General features: G+C 44.6%; 1 protein-coding gene across 1 annotated transcript in view; it reads right to left on the reverse strand.

Annotated features, from left to right (window-relative positions):
* Nucleotides 1-3,967: 3,967 nt before the first annotated feature.
* Nucleotides 3,968-22,859, reverse strand: part of LOC122945268 — a 58,957-nt gene continuing 40,065 nt past the window's right edge. The window contains exons 6-11 of the mRNA XM_044304290.1: nucleotides 20,664-20,689; nucleotides 17,880-18,159; nucleotides 10,924-11,118; nucleotides 8,233-8,276; nucleotides 5,382-5,661; nucleotides 3,968-4,281 (exon numbers count right to left, since the gene is read on the reverse strand). Of these exons, the coding sequence (XP_044160225.1) occupies nucleotides 4,052-4,281; nucleotides 5,382-5,661; nucleotides 8,233-8,276; nucleotides 10,924-11,118; nucleotides 17,880-18,159; nucleotides 20,664-20,689 (1,055 nt within the window). The 3' untranslated portion in view covers nucleotides 3,968-4,051. The remainder of the gene's footprint in view (nucleotides 4,282-5,381; nucleotides 5,662-8,232; nucleotides 8,277-10,923; nucleotides 11,119-17,879; nucleotides 18,160-20,663; nucleotides 20,690-22,859) is intronic.

Genomic DNA, 22,859 nt, shown 5'->3' on the forward strand with positions numbered 1-22,859 from the left:
CAGCAGAATAGTGAGTGCAGCTCTGGAGTATAATAGAGGATGTAACTCAGGATCAGTACAGGATAAGTAATGTATGTACACAGTGACTGCACCAGCAGAATAGTGAGTGCAGCTCTGGAGTATAATACAGGATGTAACTCAGGTTCAGTACAGGATAAGTAATGTATGTACACAGTGACTGCACCAGCAGAATAGTGAGTGCAGCTCTGGAGTATAATACAGGATGTTACTCAGGATCAGTACAGGATAAGTAATGTATGTACACAGTGACTGCCCCAGCAGAATAGTGAGTGCAGCTCTGGAGTATAATACAGGATGTAACTCAGGATCAGTACAGGATAAGTAATGCATGTACACAGTGACTGCACCAGCAGAATAGTGAGTGCAGCTCTGGAGTATAATACAGGATGTAACTCAGGATCAGTACAGGATAAGTAATGTATGTACACAGTGACTGCACCAGCAGAATAGTGAGTGCAGCTCTGGAGTATAATACAGGATGTTACTCAGGATCAGTACAGGATAAGTAATGTATGTACACAGTGACTGCCCCAGCAGAATAGTGAGTGCAGCTCTGGAGTATAATACAGGATGTAACTCAGGATCAGTACAGGATAAGTAATGTATGTACACAGTGACTGCACCAGCAGAATAGTGAGTGCAGCTCTGGAGTATAATACAGGAGGTAACTGAGGATCAGTACAGGATAAGTAATGTATGTACACAGTGACTGCACCAGCAGAATAGTGAGTGCAGCTCTGAAGTATAATACAGGATGTAACTCAGGATCAGTGCAGGATAAGTAATGTATGTATACAGTGACTGCACCAGCAGAATAGTGAGTGCAGCTCTGGAGTATAATACAGGATGTAACTCAGGATCAGTACAGGATAAGTAATGTACGTACACAGTGACTGCACCAGCAGAATAGTGAGTGCAGCTCTGGAGTATAATACCGGATGTAACTCAGGATCAGTACAGGATAAGTAATGTACGTACCCAGTGACTGCACCAGCAGAATAGTGAGTGCAGCTCTGGAGTATAATACAGGATGTAACTCAGGATCAGTACAGGATAAGTAATGCATGTACACAGTGACTGCACCAGCAGAATAGTGAGTGCAGCTCTGGAGTATAATACAGGATGTAACTCGGGATCAGTACAGGATAAGTAATGTATGTACACAGTGACTGCACCAGCAGAATAGTGAGTGCAGCTCTGGAGTATAATAGAGGATGTAACTCAGGATCAGTACAGGATAAGTAATGTATGTACACAGTGACTGCACCAGCAGAATAGTGAGTGCAGCTCTGGAGTATAATACAGGATGTAACTCAGGATCAGTACAGGATAAGTAATGTATGTACACAGTGACTGCACCAGCAGAATAGTGAGTGCAGCTCTGGAGTATAATACAGGATGTACTCAGGATCAGTACAGGATAAGTAATGTATGTACACAGTGACTGCACCAGCAGAATAGTGAGTGCAGCTCTGGAGTATAATACAGGATGTAACTCAGGATCAGTACAGGATAAGTAATGCATGTACACAGTGACTGCACCAGCAGAATAGTGAGTGCAGCTCTGGAGTATAATACAGGATGTAACTCAGGATCAGTACAGGATAAGTAATGTATGTACACAGTGACTGCACCAGCAGAATAGTGAGTGCAGCTCTGGAGTATAATACAGGAGGTAACTGAGGATCAGTACAGGATAAGTAATGTATGTACACAGTGACTGCACCAGCAGAATAGTGAGTGCAGCTCTGGAGTATAATACAGGATGTAACTCAGGATCAGTGCAGGATAAGTAATGTATGTACTACAGTGACTGCACCAGCAGAATAGTGAGTGCAGCTCTGGAGTATAATACAGGATGTAACTCAGGATCAGTACAGGATAAGTAATGTACGTACACAGTGACTGCACCAGCAGAATAGTGAGTGCAGCTCTGGAGTATAATACCGGATGTAACTCAGGATCAGTACAGGATAAGTAATGTATGTACCCAGTGACTGCACCAGCAGAATAGTGAGTGCAGCTCTGGAGTATAAGACAGGATGTAACTCAGGATCAGTACAGGATAAGTAATGTATGTACACAGTGACTGCACCAGCAGAATAGTGAGTGCAGCTCTGGAGTATAATACAGGATGTAACTCGGGATCAGTACAGGATAAGTAATGTATGTACACAGTCAGTGCACCAGCAGAATAGTGAGTGCAGCTCTGGAGTATAATACAGGATGTAACTCAGGATCAGTACAGGATAAGTAATGCATGTACACAGTGACTGCACCAGCAGAATAGTGAGTGCAGCTCTGGAGTATAATACAGGATGTAACTCAGGATCAGTACAGGATAAGTAATGTATGTACACAGTGACTGCACCAGCAGAATAGTGAGTGCAGCTCTGGAGTATAATACAGGATGTTACTCAGGATCAGTACAGGATAAGTAATGTATGTACACAGTGACTGCCCCAGCAGAATAGTGAGTGCAGCTCTGGAGTATAATACAGGATGTAACTCAGGATCAGTACAGGATCAGTAATGTATGTACACAGTGACTGCACCAGCAGAATAGTGAGTGCAGCTCTGGAGTATAATACAGGATGTAACTCAGGATCAGTACAGGATAAGTAATGTATGTACACAGTGACTGCACCAGCAGAATAGTGAGTGCAGCTCTGGAGTATAATAGAGGATGTAACTCAGGATCAGTACAGGATAAGTAATGTATGTACACAGTGACTGCACCAGCAGAATAGTGAGTGCAGCTCAGGAGTATAATACAGGCTGTAACTCAGGATCAGTACAGGATAAGTAATGCATGTACACAGTGACTGCACCAGCAGAATAGTGAGTGCAGCTCTGGAGTATAATACAGGATGTAACTCAGGATCAGTACAGGATAAGTAATGTATGTACACAGTGACCGCACCATCAGAATAGTGAGTGCAGCTCTGGAGTATAATACAGGATGTAACTCAGGATCAGTGCAGGATAAGTAATGTATGTACACAGTGACTGCACCAGCAGAATAGTGAGTGCAGCTCTGGAGTATAATACAGGATGTAACTGAGGATCAGTGCAGGATCAGTAATGAATGTACACAGTGACTGCACCAGCAGAATAGTGAGTGCAGCTCTGGAGTATAATACAGGATGTAACTGAGAATCAGTACAGGATAAGTAATGTATGTAGACAGTGACTGCACCAGCAGAATAGTGAGTGCAGCTCTGGAGTATAATACAGGATGTAACTCAGGATCAGTACAGGATAAGTAATGTATGTATACAGTGACTGCACCAGCAGAATAGTGAGTGCAGCTCTGGAGTATAATACAGGATGTAACTCAGGATCAGTGCAGGATAAGTAATGTATGTATACAGTGACTGCACCAGCAGAATAGTGAGTGCAGCTCTGGAGTATAATACAGGATGTAACTCAGGATCAGTACAGGATAAGTAATGTATGTGCACAGTGACTGCACCAGCAGAATAGTGAGTGCAGCTCTGGAGTATAATACAGGCTGTAACTCAGGATCAGTACAGGATAAGTAATGTATGTACACAGTGACTGCACCAGCAGAATAGTGAGTGCAGCTCTGGAGTATAATACAGGATGTAACTCAGGATCAGTACAGGATAAGTAATGTATGTGCACAGTGACTGCACCAGCAGAATAGTGAGTGCAGCTCTGGAGTATAATACAGGCTGTAACTCAGGATCAGTACAGGATAAGTAATGTATGTACACAGTGACTGCACCAGCAGAATAGTGAGTACAGCTCTGGAGTATAATACAGGATGTAACTCAGGATCAGTACAGGATAAGTAATGTATGTACACAGTGACTGCACCAGCAGAATAGTGAGTGCAGCTCTGGAGTATAATACAGGCTGTAACTCAGGATCAGTACAGGATAAGTAATGTCATAGATTAAATAATTGACGTAATCACTGTTCAGGAATTTCTCAATCTCTGAAACACATTTATTACAGGTAATGGATCTGGAGCAGTCACTGATTAAGATTTTAGCCTCAACCTTTAGGTGACAAGTCTCATTATGTTGCTGATTTTGTCTCTTGCTGATTTGCTCATTTTATTTCCATGTTTGCCCTGACTTTGACGATCCACCTCCTTCTTTTCAGCTTCAGTGAAGAGGAAGATGTCTCCAGCCAGGCTTCCTAGACTTGGCTGCTTCTTCAGGATCTTCTGCTTCATCTTATCTCCACTTTCATCCAGATCATCAATCACCACAATCATCTTCCTCTTCCCTGAACCAACGACAGAAAAAAAGGCAAGTCACATAAAACAGAAGAATATAGAGGAAGAGAGAAGGAAGAAGAGGTCAAAAAACGAAGAGGATTAAAACGGAGGACGATGAAGATGAGGTGAAGGATATGACATAGAGAACTATAAAGAGGAGCAGAGGAAGAGTGAAGGAAATAGATGTGAAGGACAAGACATGAAGGAGATAAAATAGTCTATAGAGAAAGAAGAAGAAAGAAGATGAAGAGAACATGAAGAGAATAAAAAATGTAAGAGGAAGAAGACTAAGCCAGGAGGTGGAAAACAGAAAGAGTAAATACTATGAAGAAGAAGAAGACACCCAAAAATTAAGAGGATAAAAAGGAGACAAAGAAGAAGATGAGGACAAGACAGGAAGGAGATGACACTGAGAACTGTAAAAAAGAGGAAAGAAGAACAGAATAAGGGAGAAGGAATAAAATAAGGATGAAGAAGATGAGAACAAAATATAAACTAGATAAAATAGAAAATTATAGAGAAAGTAGAGACGTAGAAAAATAGAGTTGAAAAACAAGGAAGATGAAAACTTTAAGGGGAATATAAGTATGTAGAGAAAGAAGAAGAACGAACAGAGAAGAGGAGAAAGAAAATCAGAAAGATGAAAATAAGACAAGGTGATAAAATGAGCCGTTTTAGATTCAGAAAAAAAGGAGAAGAACAGAGAAAAAATGAAGACGAGAAGGAGGATAGAACATGAATAGTAAAAAAGAATAAGAACATAACATAAGGAGGATAACTCGAGAAGTTTGCAGAGAAAGAAGCGAAACAGAAGAACAGAGAAGGAAGAACATGAAGAAAAGAAAATGACTTAAAAGAGAGGAAAACAGAAAAATATAAATCATGGTGGAATAACATAGTAACATTAACATAGTAACATAGTATATAAGGCCGAAAAAAGACATCTGTCCATCCAGTTCGGCCTGTTATCCTGCAAGTTGATCCAGAGGAAGGCAAATAGAAAATAGAAGAGAGATAGGAAGACAGGGAATGAGATGACAACAAGACAAGGAGATAAATCCTGTTCAATGATCTCCTGTCTTTGACGGCTCATAGTACAGCCTCTTACCAAGTCTGGTCGACAGCTTCTCCAGCTCCTCATGATACAGAGAATCCTTGACATCAGTGAGACATATCTTCCCATTCTTCACACTGTGATATAGAATCCCAAGCTGAAGTTTGAAGGCCACCTTTAGCAAGGCCTCGTTATCATTACCAGAAAGGTTACAACACTGAACAGTCTTATGTCCAAATTCTTCTGATGTCAGTAGTCTCTTCAACCAGGAGTAGTCATCCTCCTCAGATCTAGAGAAGATGCCAATGATAGATCTTGATGGAGTTGATGCTGCCTAGAAAAAAACTTTAATTAGATTTTCAGAATTAATATATTATTATTATAGATAGTGATTAGCAAATGGCAGTTTTACCTATTGGGTTCCTTACAAATTTGACAAAAAATTGTCAGCCAAACAAACCTGATGTTTTTCAAGTTTGCTTCAGATGCATCCAGTAAAACAGTGCACAGCAACATTTTACTGCACATTGTGGCTACCAAAACCATGAGGGAGGAAGAAAAAAGATGCTCGCTTTACCATGGAAGGAAGTTCGGCAGGGAGCTTGGCCTGATTGGCTCACAGGTTGGCAGTTTTATCAGCCAATCAGAAGTGGCAGTAGACTGTGAGGGACAAGCAGACGTCATTCTCTGTTGATCTTCTGATGAGAGTGGATGGGTCGATGCAATGCTCGACAGAAATCGATCTTACACAGTATACTGAGGCACACGCAGCTGTTGTAGTGTAACAAGGACAGTTTAGGAACAGAATAAAACTAAATAATTGAGGATCTTTGATCAGGGAAAGCTTAGAGGGAGTGAGGGGCTGGGTACACTGCTTAACTGCTGCAGCACCTCATTCCAGTAGTTCTGCATTACAAAACCAACCACCTACATAGGCTTATTGCCCGTTTATTGCCAGTACAGCACCCCAACAGCATTCTGCTGCAAATGCTTAGCAAATGTACTTTTTTTTTTCAGTGCATAGAATCTCTATTAAACTAATTGCATTTATAGCAAAAGCATTTTATAGCAATAGAGCTATTTTTATACCAGTGAAATGAAATGCAAATTACACCGTAGACAGAAGCATTATTGGCCTTTCCTGCATCGTTATATTGTAGGTGAGGGGGAATAATCGCATTGCAAGTTTGCAGCATTGGTTTTATACTACAGAAAGCTCTTTGCTAAACCAATATTATTAAATGCAAATTACACAGTAGACAGAAACATTACCGGCACCAATACTGTGATCTGAGGATCTGATATGGAGGTCTGATCTGAGGATCTGATATGGAGGTCTGATCTGAGGATCTGATATGGAGGTCTGATCTGAGGATCTGATATGGAGGTCTGATCTGAGGATCTGATATGGAGGTCTGATCTGAGGATCTGATATGGAGGTCTGATCTGAGGATCTGATATGGAGGTCTGATCTGAGGATCTGATATGGAGGTCTGATCTGAGGATCTGATATGGAGGTCTCATCTGAGGATCTGATATGGAGGTCTGATCTGAGGATCTGATATGGAGGTCTGATCTGAGGATCTGATATAGGTGTCTGTTCTGGGGTCTGATGAAAAATATTTTGTCTCTTATTTTCCTACTTTAAAAATCAGCTGTGTCCTATAAAGCGAAAGATAATGTAGCGTATGCACAAGCGGAACCCCCAATTGGTTGAGCTCCTGGCTTTCCCCTAAATTACATTTTTCTGGGCTCTAGCCCCAGTGCTGGGACTTTTCACCAGGCAAGCAAGAGTACCACCACAGTCCAAAAAAATTTGACTTTACTCAATCCTCAAATGTAGCGTGCTTCGGCTCTTTCAGTCAAATTTTAGTCACCTCTTTCCAGCTTCCTCTGATACAACCAGCAGCAGAGGCCGCAGCTGGCAGTTCAGTTGGCTAGTTGTTTCATGATGGAACAGGTTTTTTCACTGCTGTGTCACCTGCCAAGACTTGTCTCGTCAATGTGGAAACATGGCGCACTTCTGTGCCTTCACCAAAATGTCCTTCTGCTGTGTGATATTCTTACTTTGGTCAGCCGTCCATTTTACTTATCAACAAAAAATGTTTGAAATTCTCTCATTTTCTCAATGACTGTGGCCTTTCCCTGGTTCATACCCAGTTCACTGACCCCATGGACTTCTGGGCAGGCAGACTGGAACAATGACTCGAACTGGCACAACACGCTCTCTTTCTTCTTTCTTGGCCAATCTTCTGTGTCTTCTCAGAGAGGGTATGCAGGGAGTGGTGACACCCAGAGTTGTCCTCTGTGAGTGTTCAACATCACTTTTGTTTAAATGAAGCAAGTCTGGATTCTGAAGGATTTTCACACTCTTCGGGCTGAGGCCGATGAATAGATCAGGCCTTGCTAACGGTGCCCCATCTTGTCACTGCTGCTGTCTGCCTGCCTACCATACTGCTGCTGCCACTGCTGTAATCAGGCCATTTCTGCTGTCTGCTGCATACCAATAAGCTCCGTACAATGTGGCTTCTTCTGCCACCGCTGCAGCTGCTAATACTCTACTGCCTCCACTATTAACACTAAAACACGCTGCTGCTGCTGCTGCTACTACTGCTACCACCCATAGACTGCTGACCTAGTGCCATGTATGTTCCATGCTACGCTGCAAACAAAAAGAGATAACAGGATTTCCGAAAAATGCTGAGACCTAGAAGACTGGAGGATGTCATCTAGTAATTTTGGTTTGGGTAGAATCGACTCCGTTCTGAAGCTAACAAAATTTTGACAAACTTGAAAGGAATGGACATGGTACTCCAGATCTGTACTGGGTCTAGGCATGGATGGAATATTTTTCAGGCAGGTACTTTGTGTAAGTTAAGTGACTTGTCAACCTTTTATTACTCACATGTTCATATCCTGAGTTTACTGGTGGATATTTCAGTCTCTCATCTGTAAAACAAACATACGCACCAGCATCTAGAATCTTCATAATGGTGTCTCTGTGGCTACAGTTTTATTAAACAACTTAAAGAGGCAAATAGATTATTTTGGCTACCCATAAACATTTAATAGCTGTTTTCCTATGTCCCTGTACACATAGACGGTCAGTTCAGACAAGTGTTTACATGTTTTCAATGGAAAGAGAACAGACTACTCTGTCCTTACCAAACTCAACTCATCTTTCCATTCTAGACTGTACTTTCTCCTTCATACTCATCTATCCTCTCCAGACCTCTCGGCCCCTTCACACTGCTCTTCTTCTTTCATACTCTTCCATCCCCTCCACTCTCCTTTAGTCCCCTCCAGATTCTTGTGTCCCTCTCCAGACTCCTTTATCATCCTACAGACACCAGTACACCCTTTAGAATCTGCTATCCCTTCCAGAGTCCTTTGTCCCGTCCAAACTCTTCCTTCTATTCCTCTCCAGACTTCTCTGTCCCCTCCAGACATCCCTGTTCCTCTACAGATCCCTCTGTCCCCTACAGACTTCTCTGTCCCCTCCAGACTCCTCTGTCCCCTTCAGACATCTGTTTCTCTTCAGATCCCTATGTCCTCTCTAGACATCCCTGTTCCTCTCCAGATCCCTCTGTCCCCTCCAGACTCCTCTGTCCCCTTCAGACTTCTCTGTCCCCTCCAGACATACCTGTCCCCTCCAGATCCCTCTGTCCCCTCCAGACTCCTCTGTCCCCTCCAGACTCCTCTGTCCCCTCCAGACATCCCTGTTCCTCTCTAGATCCCTCTGTCCCCTACAGACTTCTCTGTCCCCTCTAGACTCCTCTGTCCCCTTCAGACATCTGTTTCTCTTCAGATCCCTATGCCCCCTCCAGACTCCTCTGCCCCCTCCAGATGCCTTTGTTACCTCCATCCTTCTCTACTTCCCAGACTACTTTGCCTTCCCCCTCCTCCAGATACTTCTGGTGGTAGCTTATTTTTTTGAAGAACAAAAGGATTTGGGGGGAAAATAACGAACTAATTGAGGTTGTGACCTATTGACTGCCGCTCGCTGCACCCCTCTTGGCAATACAGAGAATTGTTCACTACGGCCTCTGACGTGATTTGGGGCGCACTGCTAAGTAGGAGAGTTTTTTGCTCTCACACCAAACTGTGTTGTCAGGGGGATGAGCGTTTTTGGGTGTGAGCCACTATCCTCCGCTAACCCCTACAAAATGGCCCTTTAATACACCCTATTTACTGATACAGTAGGTTAGGGGATACCGGAGGCCTGGGGGTGCATGTACCCTGATCACCACCATTTACCCTTTTTCCTCCCTCCCTCTTTCTTGCGTTTCATGGGTAAGTGCATCTGTCCTTTTTTTAAAACCTGTTTTTTTTTTGCGTCTACTCATAGCAGAGATTAATTCTGAATTTCAGTGACGGTTTTATACCAAGTGAATAGTTGTTAGTCCTTGAGATGAATTGGTCTAAAACTACACTTCCTCCACTGGAGGACATCCCCTGGCATGATTTGGTGGTCTGAGGGTTTGGACGTGTCTGGTACCTGAGTATTGGGATATTAATGTCTGAGCAGATTTGAATGACTATATTTTGCTTTATCTGATGGCGTTAATATCCAAGACTAGGGCCAAGATTGCGATCTGGTCAAAAGAACCTCTATCTAGCAGAGTACATTGTACTTATCAGAATGGTGTTGTTACCACGACTATTGTACGTGTTCAGGGTGCGCCCTGTATGGATCGGGAATTAGTCATTCAAAAGGATTGAAAGAAAAAATGATGATATGGAGAAGGAAACGTGTCTGAATGAAGATGTTATAGTTCTGGAAGCCTCTTGATCAGGGAGGTTGACCTCTCTCCTATGTCAAGAGATATATTCCTGCCTCACAGCTCCCGATGCTTATGGGATGGAGGCCTCATCCGGCCCTTGTAGAGTTAATGAAGGTATCGCCATTCAGTAGTAATCTGGACAGCTGGTCCTTGGCTAGGACTAGGCTTATAAAATTTGTATTTTGACCAGTAAATACTGGCCATTATTGAGAGGGATGTTGGGTGTCATTACAATCTGCCGGAGTTTATTAGGGTTCGGGTCTGATCTGACATGAGAAGACATGAAGTACAGACAGGACAGACAGACTGTGGTAATGGAGACAGCAGACAAGTGCTGCTGCTCATCATCCACATCCCCACCATCTTCTTTGTACTTCATGTCTCCTCATGGACTCCATTCCTACAGAGATTGAGCTGAAGATCTTATCAGCTGTATTCAGGATCCCTGACAAGCAGAGCAGAGAGGAGGCTGAAGCAGGTCTTTAGCTCAGTGCTCTGAAGTAACCCGTCCTGCTGTGTGATTAGGACAGGTTTTGTGTGTACTAATAGGATGGCGACTATTTTATTTCTCCCAATGATCGCTCTCCAGACCAAACGAACCATTAACTATTGAAAGACATTTGGGAATATATTTAGAATAAAGTAATATTTAAGTATTTTCATTTTCTTTATTCCTGGAGAAACCCTTTAATGTATTCCTCTGTGATAGCAGTCCTAATATTGTCCCACTCAGACAGTCCTATCTGAACTTCTCACACAGACTCATTGTCAGCTGCAGTAAGGGGATGAGTAACGCGCATCACGTTTGATACCTGAGGTGCTGAAGAAATGGTTTAAGATCTTGGATTTTGCTGACTGCCCCATGTTATCAGTCTTGTCTTCATATGAAATTAGGACCAGGTCATTGGCACAATGGGCAATCATTGGCTGTGTGTGAAGGATAATCCTCTTCTGCTGATCACTAGCGTCCTCCAGATCATCAATTATCACAATCGTATTCTTCTTCCCTGAAAGTGAAAAACACCAGCTGAATTAGAGAGCTTATCGGAGGACCTCATTCTTTCAGGTTGTTGTTTGGTCTCCAGTGGAGTAGTAATCACAAGTACTGGAGGAGAAGGTTCCTCAAGATCATGTGATAGCCTCCCAAAGAAAATAGTTCATCCCTGACAATTATATCCACATGGAGAAAATACAACAAGATCCTCATGTCTGCAGTGAGGGAAAGGTACAATCCATCCAATCCTAATGTTTTCCATAAAACACAGTAAGCATCAAGAGAGACCATCCATAGAGACTGGAACTTGGGCTGTGGGACGCCTTATACCATAGGAAGTGCTAGTAATTAGCAGGGCTGTATTTAGAGCTGTTGCAACCCGAAGCACCAGGTCTGAAAAAGTCCTATCAGGGCCAGGATGAGAGGAGCGGTATTTTCAAATTAAAAGAAGGTGGGCAACATGAGTAGGTTTGGTCAACTCAAGTAGATGGCCAGCAATACCATAGAGGAGCAGTATTTTCTGGTACACTTTGGTATTTGGTTCTGCAGCAGACCCAAATACTACAGTGCAGCACAATGTACCGCTCCAGCAGAACCAAATACCACAGTGCAGCACAATATACCGCTCCAGCAGAACCAAATACTACAGTGCAGCACAATGTACAGCCCCAGCAGAACCAAATACCACAGAGCAGCACAATATACTGCCCCAGCAGAACCAAATACTACAGTGCAACACAATATACTGCCCCAGCAGAACCAGATACCACAGTGCAGCACAATATACTGCCCCAGCAGAACCAAATACCACAGAGCAGCACAATATACTGCCCCAGCAGAACCAAATACTACAGTGCAACACAATATACTGCCCCAGCAGAACCAGACACCACAGTGCAGGACAATATACCGCCCCAGCAGAACCAGATACCACAGTGCAGCACAATATACCGCCCCAGCAGAACCAGATACCACAGTGCAGCACAATATACCGCCCTAGCAGAACCAGATACCACAGTGCAGCACAATATACTGCCCCAGCAGAACCAGATACCACAGTGCAGCACAATATACTGCCCCAGTGGAACCAAATACCACAGTGCAGGACAATATACCGCCCCAGCAGAACCAGATACCACAGTGCCGCACAATATACTGCCCCAGTGGAACCAAATACCACAGTGCAGCACAATATACTGCCCCAGTGGAACCAAATACCACAGTGCAGCACAATGTACCGCCCCAGCAGAACCAGATACCACAGTGCAGCACAATATACCGCCCCAGCAGAACCAGATACCACAGTGCAGCACAATATACCGCCCCAGCAGAGCCGGACACCACAGTGCAGCACAAAATACTGCCCCAGCAGAACCAGATACCGCAGTGCAGCACAATATACCGCCCCAGCAGAACCAGATACCACAGTGCAGCACAATATACCGCCCCAGCAGAACCAGATACCACAGTGCCGCACAATATACTGCCCCAGCAGAACCAAATACTACAGTGCAGCACAATATACTGCCCCAGCAGAACCAGATACCACAGTACAGCACAATATACCGCCCCAGCAGAACCAGATACCACAGACCAGCACAATATACTGCCCCAGCGGAACCAAATATCACAGTGCAGCGCAATATACCGCCCCAGCAGAACCAGATACCACAGTGCAGCACAATATACCGCCCCAGCAGAACCAGATACCACAGTGCAGCACAATATACCGCCCCAGCAGAACCAGATACCACAGTGCAGCACAATATACTGCCCCAGCAGAACCAGATATCACAATGCAGCACAATATACCGCCCCAGCAGAACCAGATACCACAGTGCAGCACAATATACTGCCCCAGCAGAACCAGATACCACAGTGCAGCACAATATAACGCCCCAGCAGAACCAGATACCACAGTGCAGCACAATATACTGCCCCAGCAGAACCAAATACCACAGTGCAGCACAATATACTGCCCCAGCAGAACCAAATACTACAGTGCAGCACAATATACCGCCTCAACAGAACCAGATACCACAGTGCCGCACAATATACTGCCCCAGCAGAACCAAATACTACAGTGCAGCACAATATACTGCCCCAGCAGAACCAGATACCACAGTACAGCACAATATACCGCCCCAGCAGAACCAGATACCACAGACCAGCACAATATACTGCCCCAGCGGAACCAAATATCACAGTGCAGCGCAATATACCGCCCCAGCAGAACCAGATACCACAGTGCAGCACAATATACCGCCCCAGCAGAACCAGATACCACAGTGCAGCACAATATACTGCCCCAGCAGAACCAGATACCACAGTGCAGCACAATATACTGCCCCAGCAGAACCAGATATCACAGTGCAGCACAATATACCGCCCCAGCAGAACCAGATACCACAGTGCAGCACAATATACTGCCCCAGCAGAACCAGATACCACAGTGCAGCACAATATAACGCCCCAGCAGAACCAAATACCACAGTGCAGCACAATATACTGCCCCAGCAGAACCAAATACTACAGTGCAGCACAATATACCGCCTCAACAGAACCAGATACCACAGTGCCGCACAATATACTGCCCCAGCAGAACCAGATACCACAGTGCAGCACAATATACTGCCCCAGCGGAACCAAATACCACAGTGCAGGACAATATACTGCCCCAGCAGAACCAGATACCACAGTGCAGCACAATATACTGCCCCAACAGAACCAAATACCACAGTGCAGCACAATATACCGCCCCAGCAGAACCAAATACCACAGTGCAGCACAATATACTGCCCCAGCAGAACCAGATACCACAGTGCAGCACAATATACTGTCCAGCAGAACCAGATACCACAGTGCAGCACAATATACCGCCCCAGCAGAACCAGATACCACAGTGCAGCACAATATACCGCCCCAGCAGAACCAGATACCACAGTGCAGCACAATATACTGCCCCAGCAGAACCAGATACCACAGTGCAGCACAATATAACGCCCCAGCAGAACCAAATACCACAGTGCAGCACAATATACTGCCCCAGCAGAACCAAATACTACAGTGCAGCACAATATACCGCCTCAACAGAACCAGATACCACAGTGCCGCACAATATACTGCCCCAGCAGAACCAGATACCACAGTGCAGCACAATATACTGCCCCAGCGGAACCAAATACCACAGTGCAGGACAATATACTGCCCCAGCAGAACCAGATACCACAGTGCAGCACAATATACTGCCCCAACAGAACCAAATACCACAGTGCAGCACAATATACCGCCCCAGCAGAACCAAATACCATAGTGCAGCACAATATACTGCCCCAGCAGAACCAGATACCACAGTGCAGCACAATATACTGTCCAGCAGAACCAGATACCACAGTGCAGCACAATATACCGCCCCAGCAGAACCAGATACCACAGTGCAGCACAATATACCGCCCCAGCAGAACCAGATACCACAGTGCAGCACAATATACCGCCCCAGCAGTACCAGATACCACAGTGCAGCACAATATACTGCCCCAGCAGAACCAAATACCTTGCTAGAAGCTGCCCCTCTGTGGTGGTCAGTGCCAGCTGCCACAGTCTGTCCTCCTCTTCCAGTTATCTGTAATTAAGATGACGACTGAGGAGGTGAGACGCAGGCCACAGTATTGGAGCCGGCCCTTATGTCAGCAAGCTGCCTGGTCATATAGGAAAATATGTAGTTCCCCAGGGCTGAAGGTATCGGCAAATGTTTTATTATTATTATTATTATTATGTATTTTTTAATGTTTTGGTTGTTTATTGCAGCAGAGGAGGAATGGTTGACAGTAGTTTGCAGGAACGAGTCTAACCGCCCTGTGCCTCCCCTCTTGGTATTAGTGGGCTGGTCCTGCTTCCTGCCAGAAGGGGGAGTTGCAGTTCAGACAGTGAAGGAAAAGGAAGCATATGCCTGAGCCCCTGCTCCTAGGAACCATATCCAGTTCTCTTATGAGACATCATCAGAATGCAGAACACAGCTTTCAGAAAGCATCAGTGTGACAAGACAGCAAAGTCATCAGCTCAATCACAGCTTCACAGACACTTCTGCAAGTTGAGGGACTGCGGCTCAGACATCCATCACCCAAACCGTGATAAAATCGTATGCAAAATATATGAATTACTTTTTATGATAAATCTTAAACCGAACACCAAACATAATCCTAATCTTAACCTTAAAGGCTATATACACCTTTGGAGGCATTTTTTTTTACGATTGCATGTTACTAATTTTTGGCTGAATTTTTTTTTTACAGTTGGCCTTTATTAAAAATATTGAGCTGTTCTGTCACAAAAGGTTAACTGTTTTTCTAGTTGTGAGACTGGTACTTTCACTTGCACTTTGTATTGTCATCTAATAACTCTTATTTCTAAACTACTGAGAGGATGGTAGTCTGAGTGTTAGCCCAGCGCTCCGTGCCTGCCCTGCTGCCCCTACCCACAGGTGCCGGGCCGCCTCATTCCCTCCTGCTGCTGTGCGGGCAGCAGGTAGCTCAACTGTTGTATCTGTGCTCCGTCCACAGTTTCCTTCTTGCTTAGAGTCCTGTAATGTTGTTATGGCGTGCACGGACATGTCTCTCCTCCCTTGTGAGGCAGCACGTACCCGCCCTCTGTCTCCCGAGCCTATGCAGGAAGTATTTAAAGGCATTTCCTGTCACTGGAAGGTCCCTGAGCAATCTTGGTCACTAGCTCGTCTAGTTCCTGGTGTCAAGGAGTTTTGGACATTTCTGCTTTGCTGTGTACCGGACCCTGCTTTTACATTTAACTGATTTTGCCGCCTGCCTCTGACCTTGGACTTTGATTACGGACTTTGCTTGATCGCTGCCTGCCCTGACTCCTGACTTCCTGACCATGGACTTCCCCTCTGTGCTTGCACCGGTATCTCTGACCCCCTGGTCTTCTGCTACTCACACAGGGACTGCTCTGGAGTGGCACCTGGTCTCTACCCTAACGGCCCAAGCCTATCCTCACCATCAGAGGCTCTAGTGAAGAGCAGGTAGTTACTTAGTCATGCCCCTCCAGAGTATAGCCGGTCAGTGGTTGCACATCCACTTGCATAACACTGAGTCCGTCTGCTCCTGGTCTGATGGAAAAGACAAAACATCCGCAGACTGCAGGTACAGCATTGCAGCTCTGTGCAGAAAAAAGAACCCCTTATTTTTTATAAAGACCAATGAAAAATAGAAACAAGTGCAGGAAAGGCGGCATCCTCAGGAGGAAAACACCAGGGCAATAGCTCAATTACAATGTCCATGTAAGATATAGTACTAAAGTGCAAGTGCAATAAAGACATCACAAACACATAATGTAGCAGAACCCATTACCCATGTTGTGCTTCCTCTGGGATGGCGCCAGCCCCAACGCGCCTTTTGGCGGAACCTGTCAGCTAGAAAAAGCACCATAAACCACCAGCATTATCTTACAGATGTTCTCATCATGTTTCTAAAGTTGGTTTTCTCTTTGATTGCAGAAAAAACAGTTTGATTCCCCCGCAGGTTGTATGTAAGGAAGTTCTTGAAGTCAATGGGGCAGCAACTTTCTGGTTTGAAGTCAAGCTCTCCACGCCCCCTTCACATTTGATTGTAATTTTATGTACGAATCCAGCCTGAAATCTCACAAATTTTTTCTGCGATTAGGTGCTTCAGAGAGCAAAGAGAAACCCAACTTTAGAAACATGATGAGAACATCTGTAAGGTAATGCTGGTGGTTTATGGTGCGTTTTCTAGTGGACAGGTTCCCTCTAAATATCCAGGGACCCTGTGCATTGTCTCGGGAATAATTTGAGAGCGCATGCACTGGTCCTTTAAGGGGACAGAAGCAGAAGTGAGTGCACAGCTTAGTGGAGCATGGAGAGAATGCCACCGACCAAGATGCTGGATGGCATGGCGAGTGGTGTGGCTGGCACGAACTGCAGACTGAACCAGAAGTCAATGCTCAAGTTCTCTCTCTCTGTCTCTCAAATTGTACCCAAACAAGTCTGACAAAATTCTGATTCTACATAAAACTAACCTTTAACCCAATTCTATCCTCAAATCTAAGCTTAATCCTAAATTTAACCCAGACTCTAATTACTCCTCATATATAACCCTAAGGCCTCTTGCATACGACCGTATGGCTTGGATCCACAAAAAATACGGATGATGTCCGTGTGCAGTCTGTTTTTTGCGGAACGGAACAGGTGGCCCATAATAGAACAGTCCTTTCCTTGTCTGTTATGTGGACAATAATAGGACATGTTCTATCTTTGAACGGAAGGGAAAAACGGAAATACGGAAACGGAAGGCATACGGAGTACCTTCGGGTTTTTTTTTGCAGATCCATTGAAAAGAATGGTTCCATATACGGTCCGTATATGGAACGCAAAAAACGGAAGGTAAACGGAGGCCTAAACCAGCCCAAATTCCTAAATCTAATCCTAACCTTAACCATAAAACTAACCTTTAACCCAAACTAAAGCCTATAACTAATCCTAACCTGAAACCTAAGCCTGACCTAAATATAATCTGTACTCTAATTACCCCTCATACTAAACCCTAAACTAAACCCCAATCCTCATCCTAAATCAAACCCAACCTTAAAATAGTAACCTTAGACCAAGTCCTATACCTAACCCTAACAGCGTGCTGCATGTTTAAGGCTCTGTTCACATAAGAACCTTGGTTCCTGACACAGCTTTGGATCTCACTCCAGCTCTGTCTCATCCTTGTAGCAGTCTTTCTTAATATTTTTTGTTCTTACCGAGGGTCTTAGACAGAAGCTGTAGTTCCTCATCGTACAGACTGTCGGTGACATTGGTAATGTTGACTCTGCCATTATTCTTGGTATGATAGAGGATCCCGAATGTGCAGTGGGACAAGTCCTCACTCAGCTGCTGGTATCCATTATTAGAGATGAGATATGACTGGACAGACAGGACGTGGTCTTTGACCTCAGATGTCAGCAGAGACTTCAGCCAGGAGAAATCTCTATCTGCTGATCTGGAGAAAATCCCGACTTTATGTTTTATTCCAATCACAACCTGGAAATAATACCAGACCCAGATGTTACACGGTATTACTGCATGCCATGAAGCACAGCTGAGATTACTGGAGGGGTGGGGTGGAGAAAGCTTTACTGGTGCTGACTGGGGCTTACTAATGGGGTTAATCGAGACTAGGGATGGCTGATTGGAGCTTACTAGTTTGGATAGAGTGGAACTGACTAGTGGAGACTGAGTTGGAATCAAGTGGGACAAACTAATGGAGATCAATTTGGGAATTGCTAGTGGGGATCAAGTGGGATTTTTCTAGTGGAGATAGAGTAGATATTATTAGTAAGGATAGAAAGGGAATTACTACCGAGGATTGATTTGGAATTACTACTGGGAATTACTTGTGTAGATCTAGTGGGACTTACTTGTGGGGATTGATTTGGAATTAGTAGTGTGGATCCAGTTCTTAATTGGGAATTACTAGTGGGTTTCCAGTCAGACTTATTAGTGGAGATCAATTGAGAATGACTAGCGAGGATCAAGGACTTACCCATGGAGATCATTTGGGGATTACTAGTGAGAATTGAGTGTGATTTACTAATATAGATGGACTGGGAATAACTAATGAGGTTCCAGGAAGACTTACTAAGTAGAGATCACATGAACAGTTGCTGCTTCAATAGCAGAAGGTGCGGGACTGTCAAGACTGCCAAGGTGTCATATCAATCAAGTGTCATGTATCCTCAGCTACAGGTGAACAACTCTGCTTGATGAGATGAATCGTAAGAATTGAATTGCTCATCTCTAGTGTGGATTGAGTGGGAAACCCTAGTGTGGATTGAGTGGGACTTACTGGTGGGGATCAATTAGGACTTCCTCAGTGTATCTTCCTTCCCCAGCGTTCCTTCCCCAGCGTTCCTTCCCCAGCGTTCTTTCCCCAGAGTTCCTTCCCTAGCGTTCCTTCCCTAGTGTTCCTTCCCCAGCGTTCATTCCCCAGCGTTCCTTCCCCAGCGTTCCTTCCCCAGCGTTCCTTCCCCAGCGTTCCTTCCCCAGCGTTCCTTCCCCAGAGTTCCTTCCCCAGCGTTCCTTCCCTAGCGTTACTTTCCTAGTGTTCCTTCCCCAGCATTCATTCCCTAGCGTTCCTTCTCCAGAGTTCCTTCCCCAGCGTTCCTTCCCCAGCGTTCCTTCCCCAGCGTTCCTTCCTAAGCATTTCTACCCCAGTGGTACTTTCCCAGTTTTCCTTCCTCAGCATTCATTCTCAGTGTTCCCTCCCCAATGTTTCTTTCCCAGAGTTCCTTCCTCATCGGTCCTTGACCAACATTTCCTCCCCAGTGTTCCTTCCCCAGCATTCCTTCCTAAACATTCCTTCCTCAGTGTTATTTCCTCAGTGTTCCTTCCTCATCGGTCCTTCCTCAGTGTTCATTCTCCAGCATTCCTTCCTAAACATTCCTTCCTCAGTGTTCCTTCTTCAGTGTTCCTTAACCAGTGTTCCTTCCCCTGTGGTCCTTCTGAAGCGTTCCTTCCCCAGTGTTCCTTCCTAAGCATTCCTTTTCCAGTGTTCCTTCTTCAGTGTTCCTTACCCAGTGTTCCTTACCCGGCGTTCCTTCCCCAGTGGTCCCTCCCAAGCATTCCCTCCCCAGTTTTCCTTCTCCGGCATTCCTTCCCCAGCGTTCCCTTCCCAGTTTTCCTTCCCCAGCATTTCTTCCCCAGCGTTCCCTCCCCAGTTTTCCTTCCCCAGTTTTCCTTCCTCAGCATTTCTTCCCCAGCGTTCCCTCCCCAGTTTTCCTTCCCCAGTTTTCCTTCCTCAGCATTTCTTCCCCAGGGTTCCCTTCCCCAGCGTTTCCTCCCCAGTTTTTCTTTCCCAGCTTTCCTTCCTCCACATTTCTTCCCCAGTTTTCCTTCCCCAGCGTTTCCTCCCCAGTTTTTCTTTCCCAGCATGCCTTCCCCAGCATTCCCTCCCCAGTTTTCCTTTCGCAGCGTTCCCTCCCCAATTTTCCTTCCCCAGCATTCCTTCCCGAGCGTTCCTTCCTCAGGTTATATAGAAGCCTTGTACAACCCTTTCCTAGGTTCTGCCCTATAAACCTCTATACACAGTCATCACATACGTGGCTGATTAGTGGCAGTGGTTTCCTTTAAATTGCTCCTTTACCCCTGGCTATGATTTATATGGCATTTAGAGACTCTTTTGTCTTTCTTCCATATTCTTTCTAATCTGCAAATAGAGGAGGTAGCTGGAAGTGACTGACACAGATTGCAAGCAGAGTTGTCACCCATCCAGAAATTCCTGGACAGTCCCTGAAAGGGAAAATTTTTCCAATTTCTATATAAAATACAGATGTGTTTGTGCTGTTTTTAAGGCGGTAGTTAAGCTGGTGACTGTGATTGTAATCATCAGCACCCACTGCTCACAGTAAATGGGGTGATCAGGGCACTGAGCTACAGTCCGCCTCACTTGTAACCCCTATCAGTCATTGTGAGTTTCCAGTGTCACGGATGGCAGGCTACATGGGCCATCATGGGGGACCAGGGGAAACTGATCATTTATAGCTCACCTTTGGGGGAGAGACAACGTAAGAACCTGCGGGGTGAAAAAAGATTTTGATAAAATATTTCTGAGAAAATGTTTTAAGGCTACATTCACAATGGTGTGTTTTGCGGTCTGCAAATCGCGCATATGCAAAACACGGATGGCGTCCGTGTGTGTTCTGCAATTTGCGGAACGGCATGGACAGCCTTTAATATAACTGCCTATTCTTGTCCGGAAAGCGTGGACAAGAATAGGACATGTTATATATTTTTTGCGGACCACAGAACGGAGCAATGGAAGCGGACAGCACACGGAGTGCTGTCCGCATCTTTTGTGGCCCCATTGAAGTGAATGGGTCCACGTCTAAGCCGCCAAAACTGCTGCTCGGATGTGGACCAAAACAACGGCCGTGTGCATGAGGCCTAATACTAATATTACTAAATGCAAATTCTGTTCTACTGCTAATACTACTATTATTACTAGTATTATCACTACCGTTACTACAACTACTATAAATACTACACCTATTTCTAACACTACTAAAATTATACCTTCTTATTATTATTACTGTTAAAAGCATTGGTACTACTATACTCATTATTATTACTGCTACTATTCCTAATATCACTACTATAATCATTATTACTAGTATTACTGCTATTATACTCATTATTACTAGTATTATCCCTACTACAGTATTTTTACTGTTACCATTACTCATATTATTACTACTATACTTATTCTGGTATTCATTTTTTCTAGTATTATCACTACTGTAAAGCAAGGTTTTAATTAGTGCTTCCCTTTTAATTCCATGTAGTTGGTTAGTGATGCCTGATACCTGGCCGCATTCCTGCAGTATGAGGTAACTGAACATACGTAGTAACCTTTAGGTGGGGCGAGGAGGCCCCAGAGGACTAGAAAACACTTAGTTTTGTAACAAGGCTCTCACCTTTATTAAAGACATCATCATGGCAGGATGTCTGGATACCATGACCTCTCTTTGCATCATATGTCGTCGGCTGAGTGCCATCTTGGTCACTGGTCGATAGGAGCTGGCTCGTGTGTTTGCACAATTCTTGGTGACTGTTACTTATCTTTACTCTTTGTTTATACAGTGCCTTGAAAAAATATTCATAGCATTCACTTTTTCACATTTTATCTTGTTACAGCCGCAAACTTAAATGTATTTTATTGGGATTTTATGCGACCAACACAAGAAAAGGATACATGGTTTTTCAACATTCTTAATGAATACATATCTGCAAAGTGCGGCATGCGTTTGTGTATTCAGCCCTCCTGTATTCGGATACCCCTAAATAAAATACAATATGACCAATTGCCTTCAGAAGTAACCTAAATAAAGTCCACCTGTGTATAAGTAATTCTCAGTGTAACTCTAGCTGTTCTGTTAAGGCCTCAGAGGTTTGTTAGAGAACATTAGTTCTCTAGGAACATTAGGAACACACCAGACAGGGCAGGGATAAAGTTGTGGACAAGTGTAAAGCAGGGTTAGGTTAAAAAAAATATCCCAAGCTCTAAACACCTCATGGAGCACTGTTCAATCCATCATCTGAAAATGGAAGGAGTATGGCACAACTGCAAACCTCCCAAAACACGGCCGTCCATCTAAACTGACAGCACAGGCAATGAGGGCACTACTTAGAGAAGCAGCCACGTGGTCACTGGTGGAGGAGCTGCAGAGATCCACAACTCAGGTAGGAGAATCTGTCCACAGGACAACTATTAGTCGTGGACTCCTTTATGGAAAAATGGCAAGAAGAAAGCCATTTCTGAAAGCAGCCAAAGGATGTCCCGTTTGCAGTTTTCTACAAGCCATGTAGGGGACACGGCAAACAAAACATGTGGAAGATGCTCTGGTCAGAGGAGACTAAAGTGGAACTTTTTGGACTAAATGCAAAACGCTATGTGTGGCAGAAAACTAACCCTACACATAACCCTGGACACACCATCCTCACCATGACACATGGTGGTGACAGCATCATGCTTGGGGGTGCTTTTCTTCAGCAGGGACAGGGAAGCTGGTCAGAGCTTATGGGAAGATGGATGGAGCTAAATACAGAATTGAGACTGGGGCGGAGGTTCACCTTCCAGACGGATAACAACCCTCAACATCCAGCCAGAACTACAAAGGAAGGGCTTAGATCAAAGCATCTTGATGAGTTATAACGGCCCAGTCAAAGTCCAGACCTAAATCCAA

The sequence above is a fragment of the Bufo gargarizans genome, chromosome 8 (assembly GCF_014858855.1).
Source record: "Bufo gargarizans isolate SCDJY-AF-19 chromosome 8, ASM1485885v1, whole genome shotgun sequence".
NCBI lineage: Eukaryota > Metazoa > Chordata > Amphibia > Anura > Bufonidae > Bufo > Bufo gargarizans.